The 18,854-nt window shown below is 35.0% G+C and overlaps 1 protein-coding gene across 3 annotated transcripts in view; it reads right to left on the bottom strand.

The window, feature by feature from the left end:
• Positions 1–18,854, bottom strand: part of NBEA (neurobeachin) — a 615,556-nt gene that overhangs the window by 337,478 nt on the left and 259,224 nt on the right. For all 3 annotated transcript variants that reach the window (XM_014591554.2, XM_014591555.2, XM_014591556.2), the window contains 2 exons: positions 18,182–18,290; positions 14,902–15,068 (listed from right to left, as the gene is read on the bottom strand). In XM_014591554.2, the coding sequence (XP_014447040.1) occupies positions 14,902–15,068; positions 18,182–18,290 (276 nt within the window). The remainder of the gene's footprint in view (positions 1–14,901; positions 15,069–18,181; positions 18,291–18,854) is intronic.

Below are 18,854 nucleotides of genomic sequence, written 5' to 3'. Positions count from 1 at the left end.
TGAGTGTCCAGTGATGTAACCATTATTCCATCTGCTGGTCCCTACTATGTTTTTATTTCCCCCCTAAGATAATCATTAAGGTATTCTAGCAGTCAATCAAACTGGATGGCTACCATCAAAATGCTTGGTTCCAATATACCAATATAAGTCAATGTTTGCACTGAAATAATGGATAATTCAAGACTGTATATCCATTTTGTAAGTCAAATAATAAAGTGATTGAATGTATAAAAGAAAATGAAATGAAAAAATAAAAAAAATAAAAAACCCCAAAAGACTGTAGAAAAATGAAGCTAAAATATGAATTTATTTTTGTGCAAAAATTTTTAAATCCATGCATATTTTTGAGTAACAAAGTTATGCTTCCCATGAACTTTTTGAAGACCTCTTATATATGCCTTGGAAAGTTTGGGTGTATATATTTATGGGCTAGGCTGGAATCGAAATCCTTAACAATACTTTTTTGTTTTTAAGTTTTTGGCATAGGGCATGTACACTCACCAGAGAGAGACAGAGAGAAAACGAGAAACAATCCCCCCAGGGGTATGGTCATGATTTAATCTGCAGTTCAAGTACTCGACCTGGTGGCTTGCTTCTCATTTTCCCTTTCTCTCTGTCTTTGTCTCTCTCTGGTCAAATAAAAAACATAATAACAAATGAAATTAAATAAATAAATATTAAAGAAAAAAACAGTAACAGAGACCCACAGGTGGTATAATGGCTAAGGCCCTGAACTCCTGTATGGCTGACCATAGTTCAAGTCCTGGACCCCTAGCTTAAAAATCACACCAGGAATGTGTGCATGCATGCCTATATTCAGAGAGAAGAATAGGTAAGAAGGGTTTGTGGCATTGGCATGCCTTGGGGTTTGTGGGAGGGTGGTGAGCTCTGCCTTCCCCTTTGTCTGTCTCTGTCTCTCTCCAGTAAGTGAGGACATCCTATGGCAAAACAAAACAAAACAAAACAAAATAAAAAATATTATTTATATCTATTTTCCTCTTTTTTATTCAATACTGTTAGATAATGCAAATACTATTAGAAAATAGAATATAAATTGTAACAAATAATTATTTTCCAGTAAGTATTATTTGTTAGAAAAAGGGATTGGTAGACTGCAATTGTAATATTAACTATCTGGGTCATATTTATTCCATTATATAGTTAATTCCTAAAGCTGAAACAATCATTACATTTTGATGCTCATCCTTTTTATTGAACTACCCACAGGGAGATTTATAGGAATGCTATCATGTCAAGGTCGCAGGATTAAGTGAACAGTGATGACAGTAAACAAGCCATTTCTCTATATTCCAAAGGGCTTAACTCAGTTACTTAAAATGCCATAAACATAAATAGTCTTCTCTCTACAATGCATCCATGACAGATGACTTCAAAATACAGCACTCTGGGGTAATGGCACTTTCCAACTAAACAGCCAAGCATTATTATTGACAAAAGACACTGAACTACTTGAGAACACAAATATCAAAAACTGCCTCACAACCTAATGCATACAATTTTAGTGCTCATACAATGTAAAGAAGTATCTCTGTAAACAAATTTGCTCATTTCATTTACAAAACAAACATATATGTAGTTATAAAAAGCTGATATTTGTAGAGGAAAAAAAAATGGGATTCAGATTCCTAAATCTCTAAACATATCTTTTTTGTGACTTTCAAAAATGTAATGAATTGGGGAACCAGCAGTTAGTGTAATGGCTATGTCCCTGGACTCCCACGTAGTCGACTACGGTTCGCGTCTCGGACCCGGTGGCTTAAAAATAAACCCACACTAGGCGCATGTGCATGCGTGCCCAAGATCCCGAGAGGAGAATGGAGGAAAAGGGATTGTGGCGTGACCACCCCCCCCTGGGGGTGATTTCTCACTTTCTCTTTCTGTCTCTCTGTCTCTCTGTCTGTCTGGCAAGTGCACGCGCCCTATAGCGAAAAACCTTTCCAAAAAAAAAAAAATTAATGAATTGAACATACTGTTTTAGGGAATATAGTGATATTTGAATAAAAATGTTTAAATCAAAAGACAAGTGTATAAAACAAAAATCATAAAAAAAGAGAGTTCAGAGACTTGTCTTACCAACCTAATACTGTATTATCTTCAATGATTCTGTTAAGATGCCTTAGAGTCTGCCAACATACCAGATGTTATTGTTTGAAAACATTTTTGACAGTTTGGAAAATATATTTAATTAGCAGCCAAACAAAGTACTAAAAACCTATGATAACCTCACTTTAATTAGGCACTTGATGCAAATGGTCATTAATTTTAAACTTTATGCCATTTGTAAGTCAAGGAAAGGTTTCATTAACATGAAGACCAAAACAAATCAGAACACAACCCTACCTTTTATTTTAAAACTAACAATTTTTCTATGGCTGGTAAAGTAGTCTAATATGTATGAGATTTGTTATTCTATATATACATATTCATTTTCCTCATTATCAACACTGGTGTGTTTAATGTAATGAAATTCTATTCTCTATATTACACACTTTACAAAGTATCTTCCTTTTGAAAGACTTATTAAAGTGATTGCCCTAATTACCAAAAGTCTATTTATTTCAGGCCAAAAAAGCTGCAGAAATTATGCTGACAATCAACCAGCTCTTAGAAATTTCAGCATGATCACCATCACATCCAAATAAAAGACATTTTGGTCCTCACCCATACAATCGGCAATGACTAATATCACTTTATCCTTTTCTTACCAGTAGGGAAAATAAATTTTGAAAGGCTTTTAGAGCTTTGTTATCCTATTATATATTTCCTATGTTTTTCCTTTAAGTGTACATCATATTTTGTTTTTTAAAAAAGATGAAATTTGAGACTCTTTTAAGGTTCTTGCTGATCTGTCAATAACATATTACACACACTCTTTGGAAAATTTAAAAAGATGAAAAGATGAAATTTGAGACTCTTTTAAGGTTCTTGCTGATCTGTCAATACCATCTTACACCTTTTTTCATTTGTGGCCCTCTACCAGCCTCCCAGGTTTTCTTCTTACTTACTGAAGACTTTTAAGATGCTGACCATCTTCCTTTCTATTACCTATATGGAAATTATTCTGGATAATCTATCAGAAGTACCAAATGCAAGATTCTATTTTCAGTTTCTCAACCTCCTGATAGCCCTGATCTTCACCTCCTTTCCACTTAGCCACTTCAGGACATTGTGAATTTATCAGTTGTGGATTGATGTATTTCTGAAGTCTTACATTCAGACATCCTACAATTTCCCATCCTTTTGGTTCACTGATTTTTTAAAAAAATGTTTATTTAATTAATTTGATTTGTTAGTATTACTTTTAATTTGACAAGAGGAGAGAGGAAGTGAGAGAACAAGCTGCCAGGTAGGACATGAACTGTGGTTGACAATGTGGGAGCCCGGCACCTTAACCATCAAAGCGACTTGCCAGCCCCAGTGTTTGGTTTTTAACCCTTTCGTTTTAAGCCTGTCAATCCCCCTGTCCTTTTCCTTACTTTCCTTAACTACTTTAGACTCACTACATATTCTTTGAGTTTGACCTTACTTATACATTAATATCCTTGCTATTTTGCCTTGATGAACCCATATAGAATAAGACAACCCTGAAAAAAAAAAAAAAAAACACCTTCTGAATTATTTTCAGCACTTGAAAGAAAACAGCATATGCTCTAGATGTATTCCTGACAGGACATGCCAATAGATGATTTGTGTATGTGAGATGTATGGGCAGAGCAAGCGTTTCAGAAAGAAGTGAATCAAGTGGATGACCTCTCTCTTTCTTTCTTTCTTTCTTTCTTTCTTTCTTTCTTTCTTTCTCTTTCTTTCATCTTTTTAAATTTTCCAAAGAGTGTGTGTACTTGGTGCAGAGAGTGAAAAAAGTGAGAAAGCACTCTCCATGGGGAATGTTGTACTAAAATCCTCTCTTCTCCATCTCTCCCTGCTTTCAGGATTTGGGGCATGTACACAAGTCCCTTGTGTGCTTCTCAAGCCACCACCACATCTGGGACTCACGGGGCACAGTTGGCTCTATGGGATCCAGCCACCTTAACCACCCCACCATGACTGTCCCCCAATGGCCTTTACTAGGAGACTAATGAGATAAAATTTGTTAGGGGTCTGAAAAATATGTTTTGGGCATGTCTGAGAAAGTGATCCTCTGCAATAAATAGTGACTTCAAGTCATCTAGTGGTCTATTTTAAACTTCCTTTAGACATTTCTTCCAGAACATGTATAGGCAAGGCAAACTCAAATCATCATTTTCCCCTCTATACCAGTACTTTTGGCATTTTTCAGTTCTAAGAATGGCACCACCATTCACCAGTGAACGATAACAGACACTTGGGTACAATCCTGATTCTTCCCTTTTTATCGAATCAGTAAGTCACAATGATTCTATCTAATTTTAGATTTACGTCTTCTGTTACAGTAATGAGAATTAGTAACCTCAAGTAGTTAAAAACGATGAGTCAAAGGTTCAAATACCTTAGGTTGGTGTTTGAAAAGATCATTTAATGGTTGCAATTCCTTTGAGTCACACGGACGTCTTATGGAAAGGGCTATGGCAGAAATTCCAAATGAATTAGGAATGTAAGCAAAATTTCTACCTCACCCTATGCAATCCTTCCAGAACAAGCAGGATCTATTATAAAATCTAAGAGACATGAGATTTCCCTTATCTTGTCATCAAACATGAGATATACCTTTTCAAAAAGTAGCTGAACTCTCTCATAAGAGAGGATGGAGGTTTTTGAAGTAAAGAGACTCAAGTAACCAAGATTTGTGCAGTTTATTGCAAGGCTAGTAAGGTTAAATAAGACATAGGTCCGGGACCAGCAGTTGGTGTAACGGCTATGTAGCTGGACTCCCATGTAGTCGACCATAGCTTGAGTCCCGGACACGGTGGCTTAAACTCAAGCTGGGTGTGTGTGCGTGTGTGCCCAAGATCCCAAGAGGAGAACAGAGGAGAAGGGATTGCAGTGTGGCCACCCCCCTTTGGGGGCGATTTCTCGCTTTCTGTCTCTTTCTTTCTGGTGAGGACACGCGCCCTATAACAAAAACCTCTACCCTCCACCCACCCACCCCCCAAAAAAAGTACATAGGTCTTTCAAGTGACCAGACGTTTACTCCCAATGAAACAGCAGCAAACTTTATGTTGACTAGGAGTCTTAGCTCCTTCCCTTAATATAGAAACTAATGTCTCATTTTGGTCAGAGATAGACCTACCTTCAAATACAAATTAAGCATATCCTTAGACTCCAGAGAGAAATGAGGACCCCAGGGCTTTATACTAGTAAGATAAGTAAAATCCATGTCTCATTTTGGAGTGTGTATGCATGGATGTGGGGGTCTCTATAAATAACTATGACTGATTTCTCACTAGCACCTTGAAGGGGACTCAGAGCAAATTAAATTGAATGTAGGAGAAAGCAAATATGAGAACTCATTTTAGAAGTGCGGAAACACATCTTCTCAATTGTACTGGTTATGTTAATGTACAGCTCTTATGAAAGAATAACAAGGTCATCTCTGTGGCCTAAGGGTTAAGTGAGCCAGATCCCATATGTGAGGTACATGTGCATGCATGCCCAAAATACCGACAGGATGGAGAATGGAGGAGAAGGAATTGTAGTGTGACTACACTCCACTTGAGAGTGTTTTCTCTTTTTTGTTCTCTTACCTTTCATAAAACCACTACTGTAACTGGAATAAAAAATAGTTCCCTCCTCCCTCTAAAATACCTCCTGTTTTCCTTTTGTAGTCAAAACTCCCCTGAACTGTTAATCCCTATATTCTACTGATATGTTCTATTTCCCTATGTTTTGCTTTTCACAGAATGCCACATAAATGGAATCATACCACAGGTTATTTTTGAGACTGGCACCTTTTATTTAGCAGAATGTCCCTGATATCAAGCAGGTTGTGCATGTATCGACAGTCCATTCCTTTTTAGTCCTTTATATGGATGTGCCACTGTTCATTTATCCGTCATCAGGTGAAGAACTCTTGGGCTGCTTTCAGGCTTTAGCAATTATGTCTAGAATTGTCATAAACATTCATGAACAAGTTTCTGGCTGAACTTAAGTTCTCATTGCTCTTTGGGTAAATAGTTAGGAGTGGAATTACTGGGTCACCTAAGTACATTTTTAACTGTATAAGAAACTGCCAAACTGTTTTCCAAAGGGGAAGTATCATTTCTATATCATCCCACAGGTTCCTGAAGCTCTGTTCATTTTTTCCCAGTTTTCTCTCTGTTCTTGTCTTGTAAAAATTTTGCTTCATCTGCCTTTACTCAACCTCTGTCATCTTTGTTCTATTTTGAGCTCATCTTGCAAATTTTTTATTTAAGATATTTCAGTTTTCATTTTCTTTTGGTTAATTTCCTATTTTCTTTTCTTTTCTTTTTTCTTTCTTTTTTTTTTTTTTGTGATGCTCTTCTATTAATATTGTCTGATAGTTCCAATAACTGGATCACTTTGGGATTGGCATCCATTGATTGCCTTTCCTAAAGAAATGGTGAGATTTTTTTCCTGATATACTGAGTAATACTGAATTCTACCACAGACATCTAAAATACTATTTTGTAAAACATTGGCTAATATTAGCTCCCTGTGGACAATGTTTATTTTTGTTTTAGTAGTCCACTGAACCTGTTAGACTGTATTGACAGCAGTTCTGATGTCAGTTCGGTTGCAGTCTTGGACTTGTAAAACTGAAAGAATACTTTCCAAACCCCTAGATATCCAAGTTTTCATTCTATTTAGGCAGTGCTTTGTATTTCATTATTCCAACTTATAGTTTTTATAATACAATTAATCATTAAATGTATGATTGGAAAGACTGTGAGCTTTAGAGTCAGATAGATCTAGATCCAAGTTCCATCTGTACTAATGACATAACACCAGACAAGATATTTAACCTCTATCAGTCTCACATTTCTTATTTTTAAAATGGGAAAAATAGGGGAGCCAGCAGTTAGTGTAATGGCTATGTCGCTGGACTCCCACGTAGTCGACCGCGGTTCGCGTCTCGGACCTGGTGGCTTAAATCTCACGCCGGGCACGTGTGCGTGCGTGCCCAAGATCCCGAGAGGAGAATGGAGGAGAAGGGATTGCGGCGTGACCATCCCCCCTGGGGGGTGATTTCTCGCTTTCTGTCTCTATGTCTCTGTGTGTCTGGCGAGCGCACGCGCCCTATAGCAAAAACCTCTCAAAAAAAAAAAAAGGGGGGAAAAATAGTATCTATGTTACAAAGCTAGTAAAATAAAAGTAAGATATTAGATGTAAAGTATCATCTTAGTTACTGCCAACAAAGCTGCATTCAATAAATGTGAGTTTCCACTAATATCTTATCAGATAACAAAATATCAATAATAGTACTTAGATGAGAAAAAAATACAATAAAAATTCAGCAAAAATACATATAAGCACACACACACACACACACACACACACACACTCACAGACACACACAGGCCTATTAAAATGAAAAGTTTAGCAGGTGGTGTGGTGCTTAGGACACTGGATTCCTGCATGGCCAACCATAATTTAGCCCACCTGGCAACATGAAAACCATGCTAGGCACACTGTATGTCTGCCCAAAAATCTCAAGAGTAGATGGGAGAAGAAGAGATTGTGACATGGTTATGCCCCCTGTGAGTGACTTCTCACTTTCCCTTTCTCCCTTTATCTCTCTCTCCCTCTCTCTCTCTATCTCTCTCTCTCCTTTCTCTCTGGTGAGTGCACACACCCTATGGCAAAAAAATAAAAACTGCAAGAGAAAAAAAGAAAGGTCTATTATAACCTGCTAAATTTAATTTAGGTTTGTATGGTTTATACTTTAAGCAATAGAAAATAAAACCTAAAAAGCTAAAATAAATAAAGAAAAACTGCACATTATGCATCATTTAACAGCACTGAATCTTGAAATATACACTTCAAAGGACCTCTCAAATTATAGTCTTTTTCTCAAGGAAGAAACAAAGATCAATAATTTTAACTCAAATGTTATCATATATTACAGCTATCATCACCACTGAGTCAGAAGATAGAAGTAAAGAGATTTCTATATTTAAACTATATTTTTTTTGGTAAAACATCAAGTAGAACATTAAATGAATATAATTTCTTCCTATTTTTAACACTCATTTGATAATAGAGACACATAAATAATTGGTATTCAATCCCTACTCTATGAAGCTACAAACATATTGGAAGAGACAGTCCAATTCTCATGCCTATAAAATAGTGAGTAATAAAGCACTGATAATTTCAATAGAGTAACGACAAAATATGAGAAAACGAGGTTAGAAAATATAGAGAAAGCCAGGGTATGCTGCAGAAAGAAGTGACATTTGAACTTGGCTCTAAACAGGGTTACCATACTTTCCTATATGTCCCAGTATATGTCTTCATATAGCAGCAGATCTTCTAAAACACAAATCAGATCATGTTACCTTTGTGTCTAAAACCATTCATTGCTTTTGAAGCCATTTAAGATAAAGTCACAAATCCTTAATATGATATGCCAGACTTTAAATCATCTGATTCACATGTTGCTATCCTGCCTCATCTCAAGCCACTATTCCCACTATTCTCTAAGCTCTAGACATAACAGTCTCCTTTCTTTCTATGTTATTGTTCTCTGAAAGAATTATTTATTTAACTTTATTTGTTATTATTTTTTAATTTGACCAGAGAAAGAGAGAGAGAGAGAGAAAGGGAAAGTTAGAAAGCAAGCTGCCAGGTCCAGGACTAGAACCATGGTCAGCCATGTGGGAGTCCAGCACCTTAACCACCACACCACCTGCCAGCCCCTATGTTATTATTTGTTAAGGTTAGTGTCTTTGTAATATTTCTCTCATGAATGATGCACACCCCATCCTTTGCTGGACCTCTTATTCATCTCTTCAAACCATACATTAAGCTGAATTTCTTCAAAGCAGTCTCCCCTGACTCCCTAATATAAAATAAGGTTCCTTTACTATTCGTGCTCCTTCAAAGCACCTTGTTGTTTTCTTTCCTAGCATGTGCCCCAGTTCGTATTTATATCTTTAATGTTTATAATAATTTATTTAGTATCATTCTCTTCTACAAGTTATAAATTCAAGACAGGAAGTAAGTCTGCTTTGCTCACCATCATGCTAGCACAAAATAGAAACACAAGAGTTAGTTGCGATGAATAAAATCAATAAATTATAATTATATATTGCAAGTTAAAGGATGATTAAGTAGAATGGGAAGTTACTTTCAAAGGTTCTTTGCAAAGAGAAGACTACTAGAAAAAGTAAAAAAGATAAACATCTGCTATGTGTCAGACACTGCAGTAAGCATTTTGCAATACGAATGTCATGTTACCGTTAAAATAATCCAGTGAAGTAGGAACTGTCAACTCATTTTCTGGATGAGGAAACTTCAGCATTAGGAAGGTAAAAGTCATTTGCTGAAGATTACATAACTTTTAAATCAAACAGCTAATAAATAGCACAGTTTTAATATTGATTATGAAGCTTAAATTTTACATGGAAAGATAATTTTGTTAAAACTAGCTTAAATGTTAAGTGTCATGTAGATATATATGACTATTTTCATGGATTAATTCTTTTGAAAAATATGTACTGAGCACTTCTTTCTTTTTAAATTTTCTACAGGCCATGTGTGCTTGCCAGATAGAGACACAGAAGGAGTGAGAAACCACCTTGCATAGGGGATTGCCAGCCCTCAATCCACAACCCTCCATTTCTCCTTTTGTGATTTTCGCCATATACACACAAATGCCCAGCATGTTTTTCAAGCCACAGGATCTGGGACTGGAACCTCATAGTCAGCCAGTTGCTTTAACCAATACCCCACCCACCAGCCAACCCATGAACATTTCTTACACAGAGTTCTACATACGATCTAGGGAAATAGTAGTAAATGAAAATCTATAATATCAGATAAAAAGTAAATACTTAACTACTTAAACTATATGTCAGATATAAGTGCTATAAAGAAGATTAAAACTGGGACCAGCAGTTGGCATAATGGCTATGTTGCTGGACTCCCATGTAGTCAACCGCGGTTCGAGTCCCAGACCCAGTGGCTTAAAACTCACACCAGGTACATGTGCGTGCGTGCCCAAGATCTCGAGAAGAGAATGGAAGAGAAGGGATTGTGGCATGGTCATCCTCCCTGGGGGGGGTGACTTCTCGCTTTCTGTCTGTCTACCTCTTTCTGGCAAGTGCACGTGCCCTATAGCAAAAACCTCTCTCAAAAAAAAAAAAAAAAAAAAAAGATTAAAGTTAAGAAAACTTACTGGGTTGAGTTGTGAAGGGATAAAGAGGTGTATTATTTTTGATGAAATAAATGGTCAGAGTTGGCCACTCTAATGAGGGGGCATTTGAACAAAGATCTATCTGAGCACATGAGGCAGAAGGAACAACATGCAAAAGCAGGCAGTGCTTGTAGACGGAGGCCAGTATCTCCAGTGGAGTGAGCCATGGGTTGAGAAGGTGCATGCTGGATGTGAGGTCGGATAGGGAGCAGGGAGGTAAAAGTGATCAAGTTTACATTTTTAAAGTGACTGCTAAATATAGTCACAAGGTTCAGTAAGATGAACTCCTGTGAAAAGATCTGTGGGCACTCTACTTCAGAAGAATACATTTCCGCTCGGCCTAATAGTGATATAAAATATCTTACATGCACAATTATATTAAACCCTTGAACTGGCAATGAAAGATACGGCATATATTTTTCCGGCATGTCCTGTCAAAAAATCGACAGCATTATTCTATTCTAGAAACATCCACTGTAAAATATGTGCTGGTTGATAATTTATATGATAATCAAATCTCTAACGTTCATAGAAAAACAGCATTCAACTGCAAATCTGCCGTTAAAACATTTACTTGTGTTTTGGGGGGATTTATAATTCTAGCAAAAATATATAAACTTTTGCACTTAAAATGCTAATAAATTTATAAACAACTGTTTTAGTGTGTTGCTGATTCTAAATTTTGGTTTCACGCAGGGATAGGTAGCTTTTGATATTTAATAAAATTATTTCATTTAAAATATGAAATCATTCCCAGATAATGGACTAATTTACTTTGTACTATTCCATCACAAGGGTTATCACTGTAAAAAGGGCAAGTATTTATCCATTAATTTATTGGACAATTTTTTTGGCACCTATTATGCATCAGGCATTATCCTAGGTGCTGCGGATACTATTGTGAACCAAAGAGAGAAAAATCCATTACAGAGCTAACATTCTATGTGGAAACAAAATAAGGAAAGTGATAATAAAATAAAATATATGATATTCCAATACCATAGGCTATAATAAATGTTAAAAAGGGAAAAATAAAGCAAGGAAAAGCAACAAAAAATATGGGAGTGGGGCTGAGAAGGATAATTTTAGACAGAGTGGCTAAAGAAGGCTTTTTAATAAGAAGATACCATTTAAATTAAGGACAGAAGAAAATGAGAAAGCTGGCCAGATGGATTTTTTTGCAGGAATACCATTCTAAACAGAGCAAGGAAGAAGCCACAGTAACCAAAACCAAAAGAACCAAAGGAATAGCAGTGGGAAAGGAGGTGAAAGAGTTAGCAAAGACCAGATTATGTAGGGCCTGACAGGCCATCACCAAAGTTTGGTTTTGTTTCCAATGACATGGGAAGCCTCTGGAGCAAGAGTGTTCAATAGTACTTTCTATAATGAGAATGTTCTGTACTCCTATGTTAATTGCTAGCCACTGAGGCACCACATTTTTAATTTAATTAAAAAGATTTTTAGATGGGGAACCAGCAGTTAGCGTAATGGCTATGTCGCTGGACTCCCACGTAGTCGACCGTGGTTCGCGTCCCGGACCCGGTGGCTTAAAACTCACGCCGGGCGCGTGTGCGTACGTGCCCAAGATCCCGAGAGGAGAATGGAGGAGAAGGGATTGCGGCGTGACCATCCCCCCTGGGGGGTGATTTCTCGCTTTCTGTCTCTATGTCTCTCTCTGTCTGTCTGGCGAGCGCACGCGCCCTATAGCGAAAAAAAAAAAAAAAAACCTCTCAAAAAAAAAAAGATTTTTAGATGTATTTTTGCTCTAGAGTATGTGCACTCACCAGAGAGATAGAGAAAGACAGAGAGACAGAAAGTGAAAAATCACGCCCCAGGAGAATGGCCACACTATAATACCTTCTCCTCGATTCTCCTATTGGGATTTTAGGCACACATTCGCACACACACCTGGCGTGAGTTTCAAGCCATAAGGTCTTGGACTCAAATGGTGGTCAGCCATGTGGGAGTCCAGTGATGTAACCATTACATCATCTGCTGGTCCCTAATTAAATTAAATTTTAATTAATTGAATTCAAATAGCCATATGTGGCTAGTGGTTACGGTCTTGCATAGGATCACTCTGGAGGTTTCTGAGCTGAAGAGCAGAAGGACCTATATTTTAACAAGAAACAATGCAGGCTAAAAAGAATTTGAGAAAGACAAGGGCAAAAATAAAAAAAGAGAGACTATTCAAAATATCGCTATGGTAAGTCCAGTGAGAAATGATGAGGGCTTGGCCAGGTAGAAAGATAATGTAAGCAGCAGTCAAATACTAGACATATTTTGTGGCACAGTCCATAAGATTTGCTAAAGGGTTCATGTGGGATGTGTGAAGAACAGTCAATGATAAAAGCAACATTTATGGCAAAGGCAGTTAGAAGAATGGGGTTGCCTTTGGCTGAGATGGAGAAGAATGTAGGAGAAACTGTTCTGAGAGAAAATGCCAACAGCTCAGTTTGACATCTCAAGTGTGAGATGCCTCTTAGATATCCAAGTGTGCAAGATGCCAAGCAAGCAAGCAGGCAGAGGACTAGACATAGGGGAGAGATGTGTCTAGAGATAAATATCAACATATTGATAGTTTTGTAAGCCAAGAGGCTAGATAAAACTAGGCAGATAATTAAGAAAATAGAAAAAAAGAGAAGACATCCAATGATTGAAGCCTATTAATTAAACAAATACTAAGGAGTATTATAGAGAACACAAACTACACTTGAAGAGTTCAGAGACATAGTAAAGGACGAAAGTAGAAATGCTGTGTACACGGTGCGTGCGTGTGTGTTTTGAGTGAGCTAGCACTAGGATTGATATGCAGCAGATGACTGCCCTTCCAATGGGTCCTGCCACTGTTTCCGTCTAATGAGATATGGACTTTCCTTCTAATGAGATATGGAAAAGAATAAGCTGACCAGCTCTCAGAGGATGGATCTTATACGATACCATGTGACTGTTGCAAAGGAGGACATTATCCTTTATTTGCATTTAATTACATTATGAAATAATTAAAATCCAAACATGTATGACTCTTTACATTTAAGGGAATATCCTGCATCATGCCAGTTGAATTATTACCTATAATGTTATAGTCCTAACTATATATATAATTAAATATATAAACCTAATTCAGATAATACACAAAGAGACAAAGTCTTTGAATTGGTTAAATGTTCATGTTATTGTTACTCAGTGCAATGGTTAAGTTTTAAGTATCAACCTGATTAGGCTACTATAGTACCTAGTTGTTGGGTCAAACATAAATTTAGCTATAACTGTGGAGGGATTCTGTAGATATGATTAAGTTGATAATCAATTCATCCTAAGTAGAGGGTAGTACCCTGGATAATATGGGGAGGAGGGCTCAGTCAGTCAGTTGAAGGCCTCAGCAAAGCCTGAGGTTTCTTAGACATTGATTCTACCTTAAGACTATAACAAAGAATTTTCTGAGTTTCTAGGCTGCCACACTTCCTATTTCCAACTTCCCAGCATTCAGAATCACATGACAAAAGCAAATAACTGGGTACCATAGCTTAGCTGCTCACATATATCCTAACAGAAATATTTTGAAGGTTAAATAAAATAATTCATGTGAAGTTCTTAGTATAGCGCCTGGCACACAACAAATATTCAATAAATATTAAATAATCTGGGTTACTGCTATTCTTCTAATAAACAAATATTGAGTATTGATTGTCTTTAAAGACCTTATAAATTTACCTTAAATAAAAAATAATTAAGTTTTTACTGAGTATTGATTATCTTTAAAGACATTATAATTTTACCTTAAATAAAAAATAATTAAGTTTTTCTAAATCTATCTTATAGTTACCATCCCAATAGAGAAGTTTGAAAACTGAATTTGTCATATTCTAGATGTTCTTCTCTAACAGAGTTGCTTCTATAAGAAATTCTTCTATGTTTAGTCAACCCCAAACTCTACCAGAGATTTAATAAAAACATTTAAAGGGCTCAAACAAAATGAAAATAGAAAAAAGAACATCCACAATCAAAATATAGTGATCTGCCTCACAACTAGTTTTCTAGAAAATTTCATGATGCAGATGGGGAAAAAAACAAAACAAAACAAAACAACAAAACAAAACAAAACAAAAGGTATATTTAAAGAACTTTATGCCTACAAAACTTTAGAAAGGACAGAATTTTTCATTCATAAATGGTCAAGTTTGGTTTTAGTTAACTATAATATCAGAAATATCCTAATTTGAAAAAAAATTTTCTATACAAGACTAAACAGATAAGAGGCAATTGTCTAAAATACTTACCGAAATTTCGCATTATGTTATATATTACTGGGTTGTCAGAAAAGTCATGAGGTATATTTGCATAGAAAGACATAGAAAACACATCATGATTTTCCCGACAACCCAATAGTATAAATTAGAAATACCTACATTAGAGCTACTTTAAAAAGTTCAGATGTTCTTCTAAACCATCCTACTAAAGAGTATGCAACATTTCAGGAAAAAAAAAAATCAATTTTTCTAAAGAACTTTGAGATTTGTGGTCATATTTTTACTTCTATCATAAACCTACGGGTAATTATTTATTTCTAATTTGTTATAACTCACCTATGGGAAACTGCTCCCCAAGCACCATGTTTATTTGTGAGTATATTGAGAATCTTCTGCTTCAGCTGGTTTGCTGTTACGTGATCTCGATGTTTGGCAGCACTGATAAGATGGTCACACATCTTTTCTTCCTCCCTCCTGTCAGCAGCATACTGGGCACACTGTGACTATAAAGAAATGCAAAGAACATACAATAATAAACATTTTTACTGTGTATGAGTATGGAATAATATCTAGCCTTAAGTTAAAAGATAGTATCAATTCAAATTCAAAGTCAGATAATATAATCTTTTGGTATTTTGTTCTAATACAAGTAGTCATATTTCAAACTGGTAAAAACGTGTATGTAAAATAATTAATTTAGATAATGTTAAATAAAGTAATTGGTGACTTTTATGGTTCCTTCCAATTCTGAACATTTGATTTTAATGTATTCTAAAACTAATCATTTAGTCATACAAATGTTCACTAAAAATGTAAATCTACTGTTACTTTAAATGATGTAATACATTGCTTAAAATAAGAGGTATGTTCCTGATAATGATATGTAAATTTAAAAGTCATTTCATTTGTAATTTTTCATCTCATGAATTCCAATGTAATGCAGAAGAAAATGTAGTTATTTAGGAATTTAATAGATTTATATTTTAACAAACACTCCATAAAAATGTCATTTTGCTTTCGTTGTACTCTGTTACGTATTTGTAAAACAGGGAGACGAAAAAAGACTTTCTCTGTTTTCTCTCCTGGTTCTAAAATTTACTGTTTTCTAGAAGTCTCATAAGAACTATTCCTATTTTTACCTTCCTTTTTTCCATTATAATTAGTTGCCATGTCAGCTATCTGTGTTCATACTCACTGGTGTTAGCCATATATCTGATCAATGAATTGCTTTGTATGTAAGAGATTCAGTATGAACATGAAAAGAAACATCCCTTTAATCAAAAGTTTGATATTTTGCATAGTAAGTTTTATACAGAGTACCTTCACTATAAATTTCAATAACAGTAAGAAAGTAATACAATCTGTATAACTAGGAAGAATAAAAAATCACATGTATCCAAGAATATATGTATAACTAAATCAAACTCATCATTACTACACAAAATCTACTTGATGAAAGGTACTCGAACATATTCTTTCTATCTATTGATATAGACTACTACCACAAGTCATCTCTTTTGAAGAAATAACCCTATGGTAATCTAAGAAGGATTAATTCATTTTCCAATTTATCTTTTTGTACAGGGAATCACCAATTAGTACAATGATCTGCCTCAGTAATGAGGTTAATATTTCATTAGCTCATTGGAGAGTAAAATTAAATTTTCATTTTTCTTCCTTAACAATTACAGTAGTTAACTAAAAAAAACCCCTTAACTGTGAAATTCCCATTTCAAATTAAATATATATTTTTATGCAAATTATAGGCTTATGTGATGGACAGAGAAACTCTTCAAAAAGTTCTGCTAAAATGTCATGACTTTTGTGAAATATTTTATAAAGTAAAAGTGATAAGTGTTTATTATATTACACACATAAACCCCAATGAATTTATTAATGTAGCACTAACTTAAAGAGCAAAAAATGTAAACATTTGTGTTAAAAAATAATGTACACTCTTCAACAATGGTAATACACTCAAAATTAGATTTATATTAATGTTGTATTTCATGTATCTATAATCTAAAAAACACTAAGTCTTCATGTCCCCTTCAATACCTCTTATCACTCTTAGTCATGCATCCACAATGGGAATGATCTCATTCCCAAGGGGGTAAAAAGTGGTGCTAGGATGTGTGTGTGGGAAAAAAAACTTACTGTTTTAAAGTATAAAACATAGATGCATATAGAGTACACAAACACATATATAGCATATTGGTGGTATTCAAATTTCCTTGGGATGGGGGACAATGAGAGGAAAAAAGTCATAAAAAATTCTTGAGAGAGGCAGTACTAATAAATAAGGCTGAGAAACACTGCTCTTAGCTTAACACCAGAATGGTTAAATATGTGTTAAAGTTCATAACTAATCTCCAGCCTCTTGAAAACTCATTTTAAATGTTTCTAGATAGCAAGTATCTGCTTATATCCCCACAAGATATCCTGATTTTTTTTAAAGTGGAAATATGATTAAGCCAAAACTTATACTGCAGGGAATTCAGTTAAGATTCTAAATCTCATTTATTATCAGAAGTTGAAAATAATTTAAATATTCTTCTTTTGCTGAGTACTGACATATCCTTTACCTAAACATATTATTCAAGAGACAGATAGATAACTCAATCTTTTCTTGTCATCCAGATGGCTGTATTATATCCTGATAAATATCCAATGTTTCTTATTGTTGAAGTGATATGAAACTCTACTTTGATAAACACTTGTCATTATACTTTTATCAACGTTTAAAATATCTGTTACTTTTTCAAAATAAAATTGTTACTATTCCACAAGACAAATGCTTGCTGTCTCATCTGACCAAATGAAGCAAAGGTTATGTGTATGAAAGCAGCAACAGCTATTTTTCTGCCTCATGCTTTTCAGCTAGCTAGGTCAGAGATCACTAGACCTAGTCCATCAACTTGTATGACTCAGAGAGCTGCTTTACTGAGATAAAAACCTCATCAAAACTGGAATTGTGGGCTCCGATTTCTAGTCACACCACACTTGTTGGCATGCTGGATCAACAGAATAAACCAGTGGAATATTTATTACTTTCAAGGCCACTGAGAGTCTAACCTAAGCCAAACACCACTTCACCTAGATATTTCTGAAACCAATTTTATTTTCTAAATCAAATGAACCAAATCCTGAATAACTGCTGTATGAAAAACACTGAAATTAGATTTGTGAATCCTAGAAGAGGATATAATTGTATCATATATTCATATCTCCCTAGCGGTATATAAACCTCTACTAGTTTAAAAATTATTGAAGTAATCCGGATTAAAATTTTTTACTTGCCTTTACATTTAGAATAAGTTAGAATAATCAACCTACTGTGTGATTAGGCTCAGGGCAGGAGGGATTTCTTTGTGTTGTAAATAATGTGAAAATAAACTTATGCTCTGTGTTTGACATTTACTAAAGTTTTTGAAAACAGGAATTGAAATGCATTCAGAGAATTTTCCTCAAAAAAATAATTTCTTAGTTAAGATTACAATTAGGAATTGAAATGCCTTCAGAGAATTTTCCTCAAAAAAACAATTTCTTAGTTAAGGTTACAATGAATGATGGTTGATTTAGAATGGCAGATTTTAATCCACTCCCCAAACCTTACCTCGAATTCTGCATGTTTATGTACATCCTCAGCTCTCTGTCTATTCAAAATAAACTCAGCTTCATTTGCAACACGAACGATATGGTCCTTCATAGCATGGCACAGTAATCTAAAAAGAAAAATACCTTTGGAATAATTGTTCTTAATAGTTTTTCATTAATCCAACTTTTGTCAATAATCAAATTTCAGCGTTTTATATATTAATTATCCATATAATTTAGGTAAACCTTGATTATAAAATTGATATATTTAAAAGTATAATTCAATAAAATTTGAAATGCAGAAATATGCCATAAAAGTGTTACAGTAATGTCTTTGTTTAATAATGTATCTTGTGAACCAGTGATTCAGCTAATTAGACAAAGATACTAAAATTCAATAAAAATCAAGAATTTTTTGTTGGAATGCTTTAAGGTGGCTAAACAACATAATTCGCTATCTTGGAAGCAAATTTTCACACATAAACTAGATGACTACACAGTAGACAGTACATACAAACTAGATTCTTCTTACTTTAATACAGATGATAGGACTGGCTGACACCTAAAATTCCATTTACAATTATAATTTTCATTGACATATAATGGTTGTACATATTTATGGGGTATGCTGACATTCCAAATTCTAAGACAGACCTATTATAAAATAAAAAAAAATATTGCTATGGGGCAAT

The sequence above is a fragment of the Tupaia chinensis genome, unplaced genomic scaffold (genome assembly GCF_000334495.1).
Source record: "Tupaia chinensis unplaced genomic scaffold, TupChi_1.0 Scaffold000597_1, whole genome shotgun sequence".
NCBI lineage: Eukaryota > Metazoa > Chordata > Mammalia > Scandentia > Tupaiidae > Tupaia > Tupaia belangeri.
Note: the sequence above shows the minus strand (reverse complement) of the source record. Positions and strands in the feature narration are given on the sequence as shown.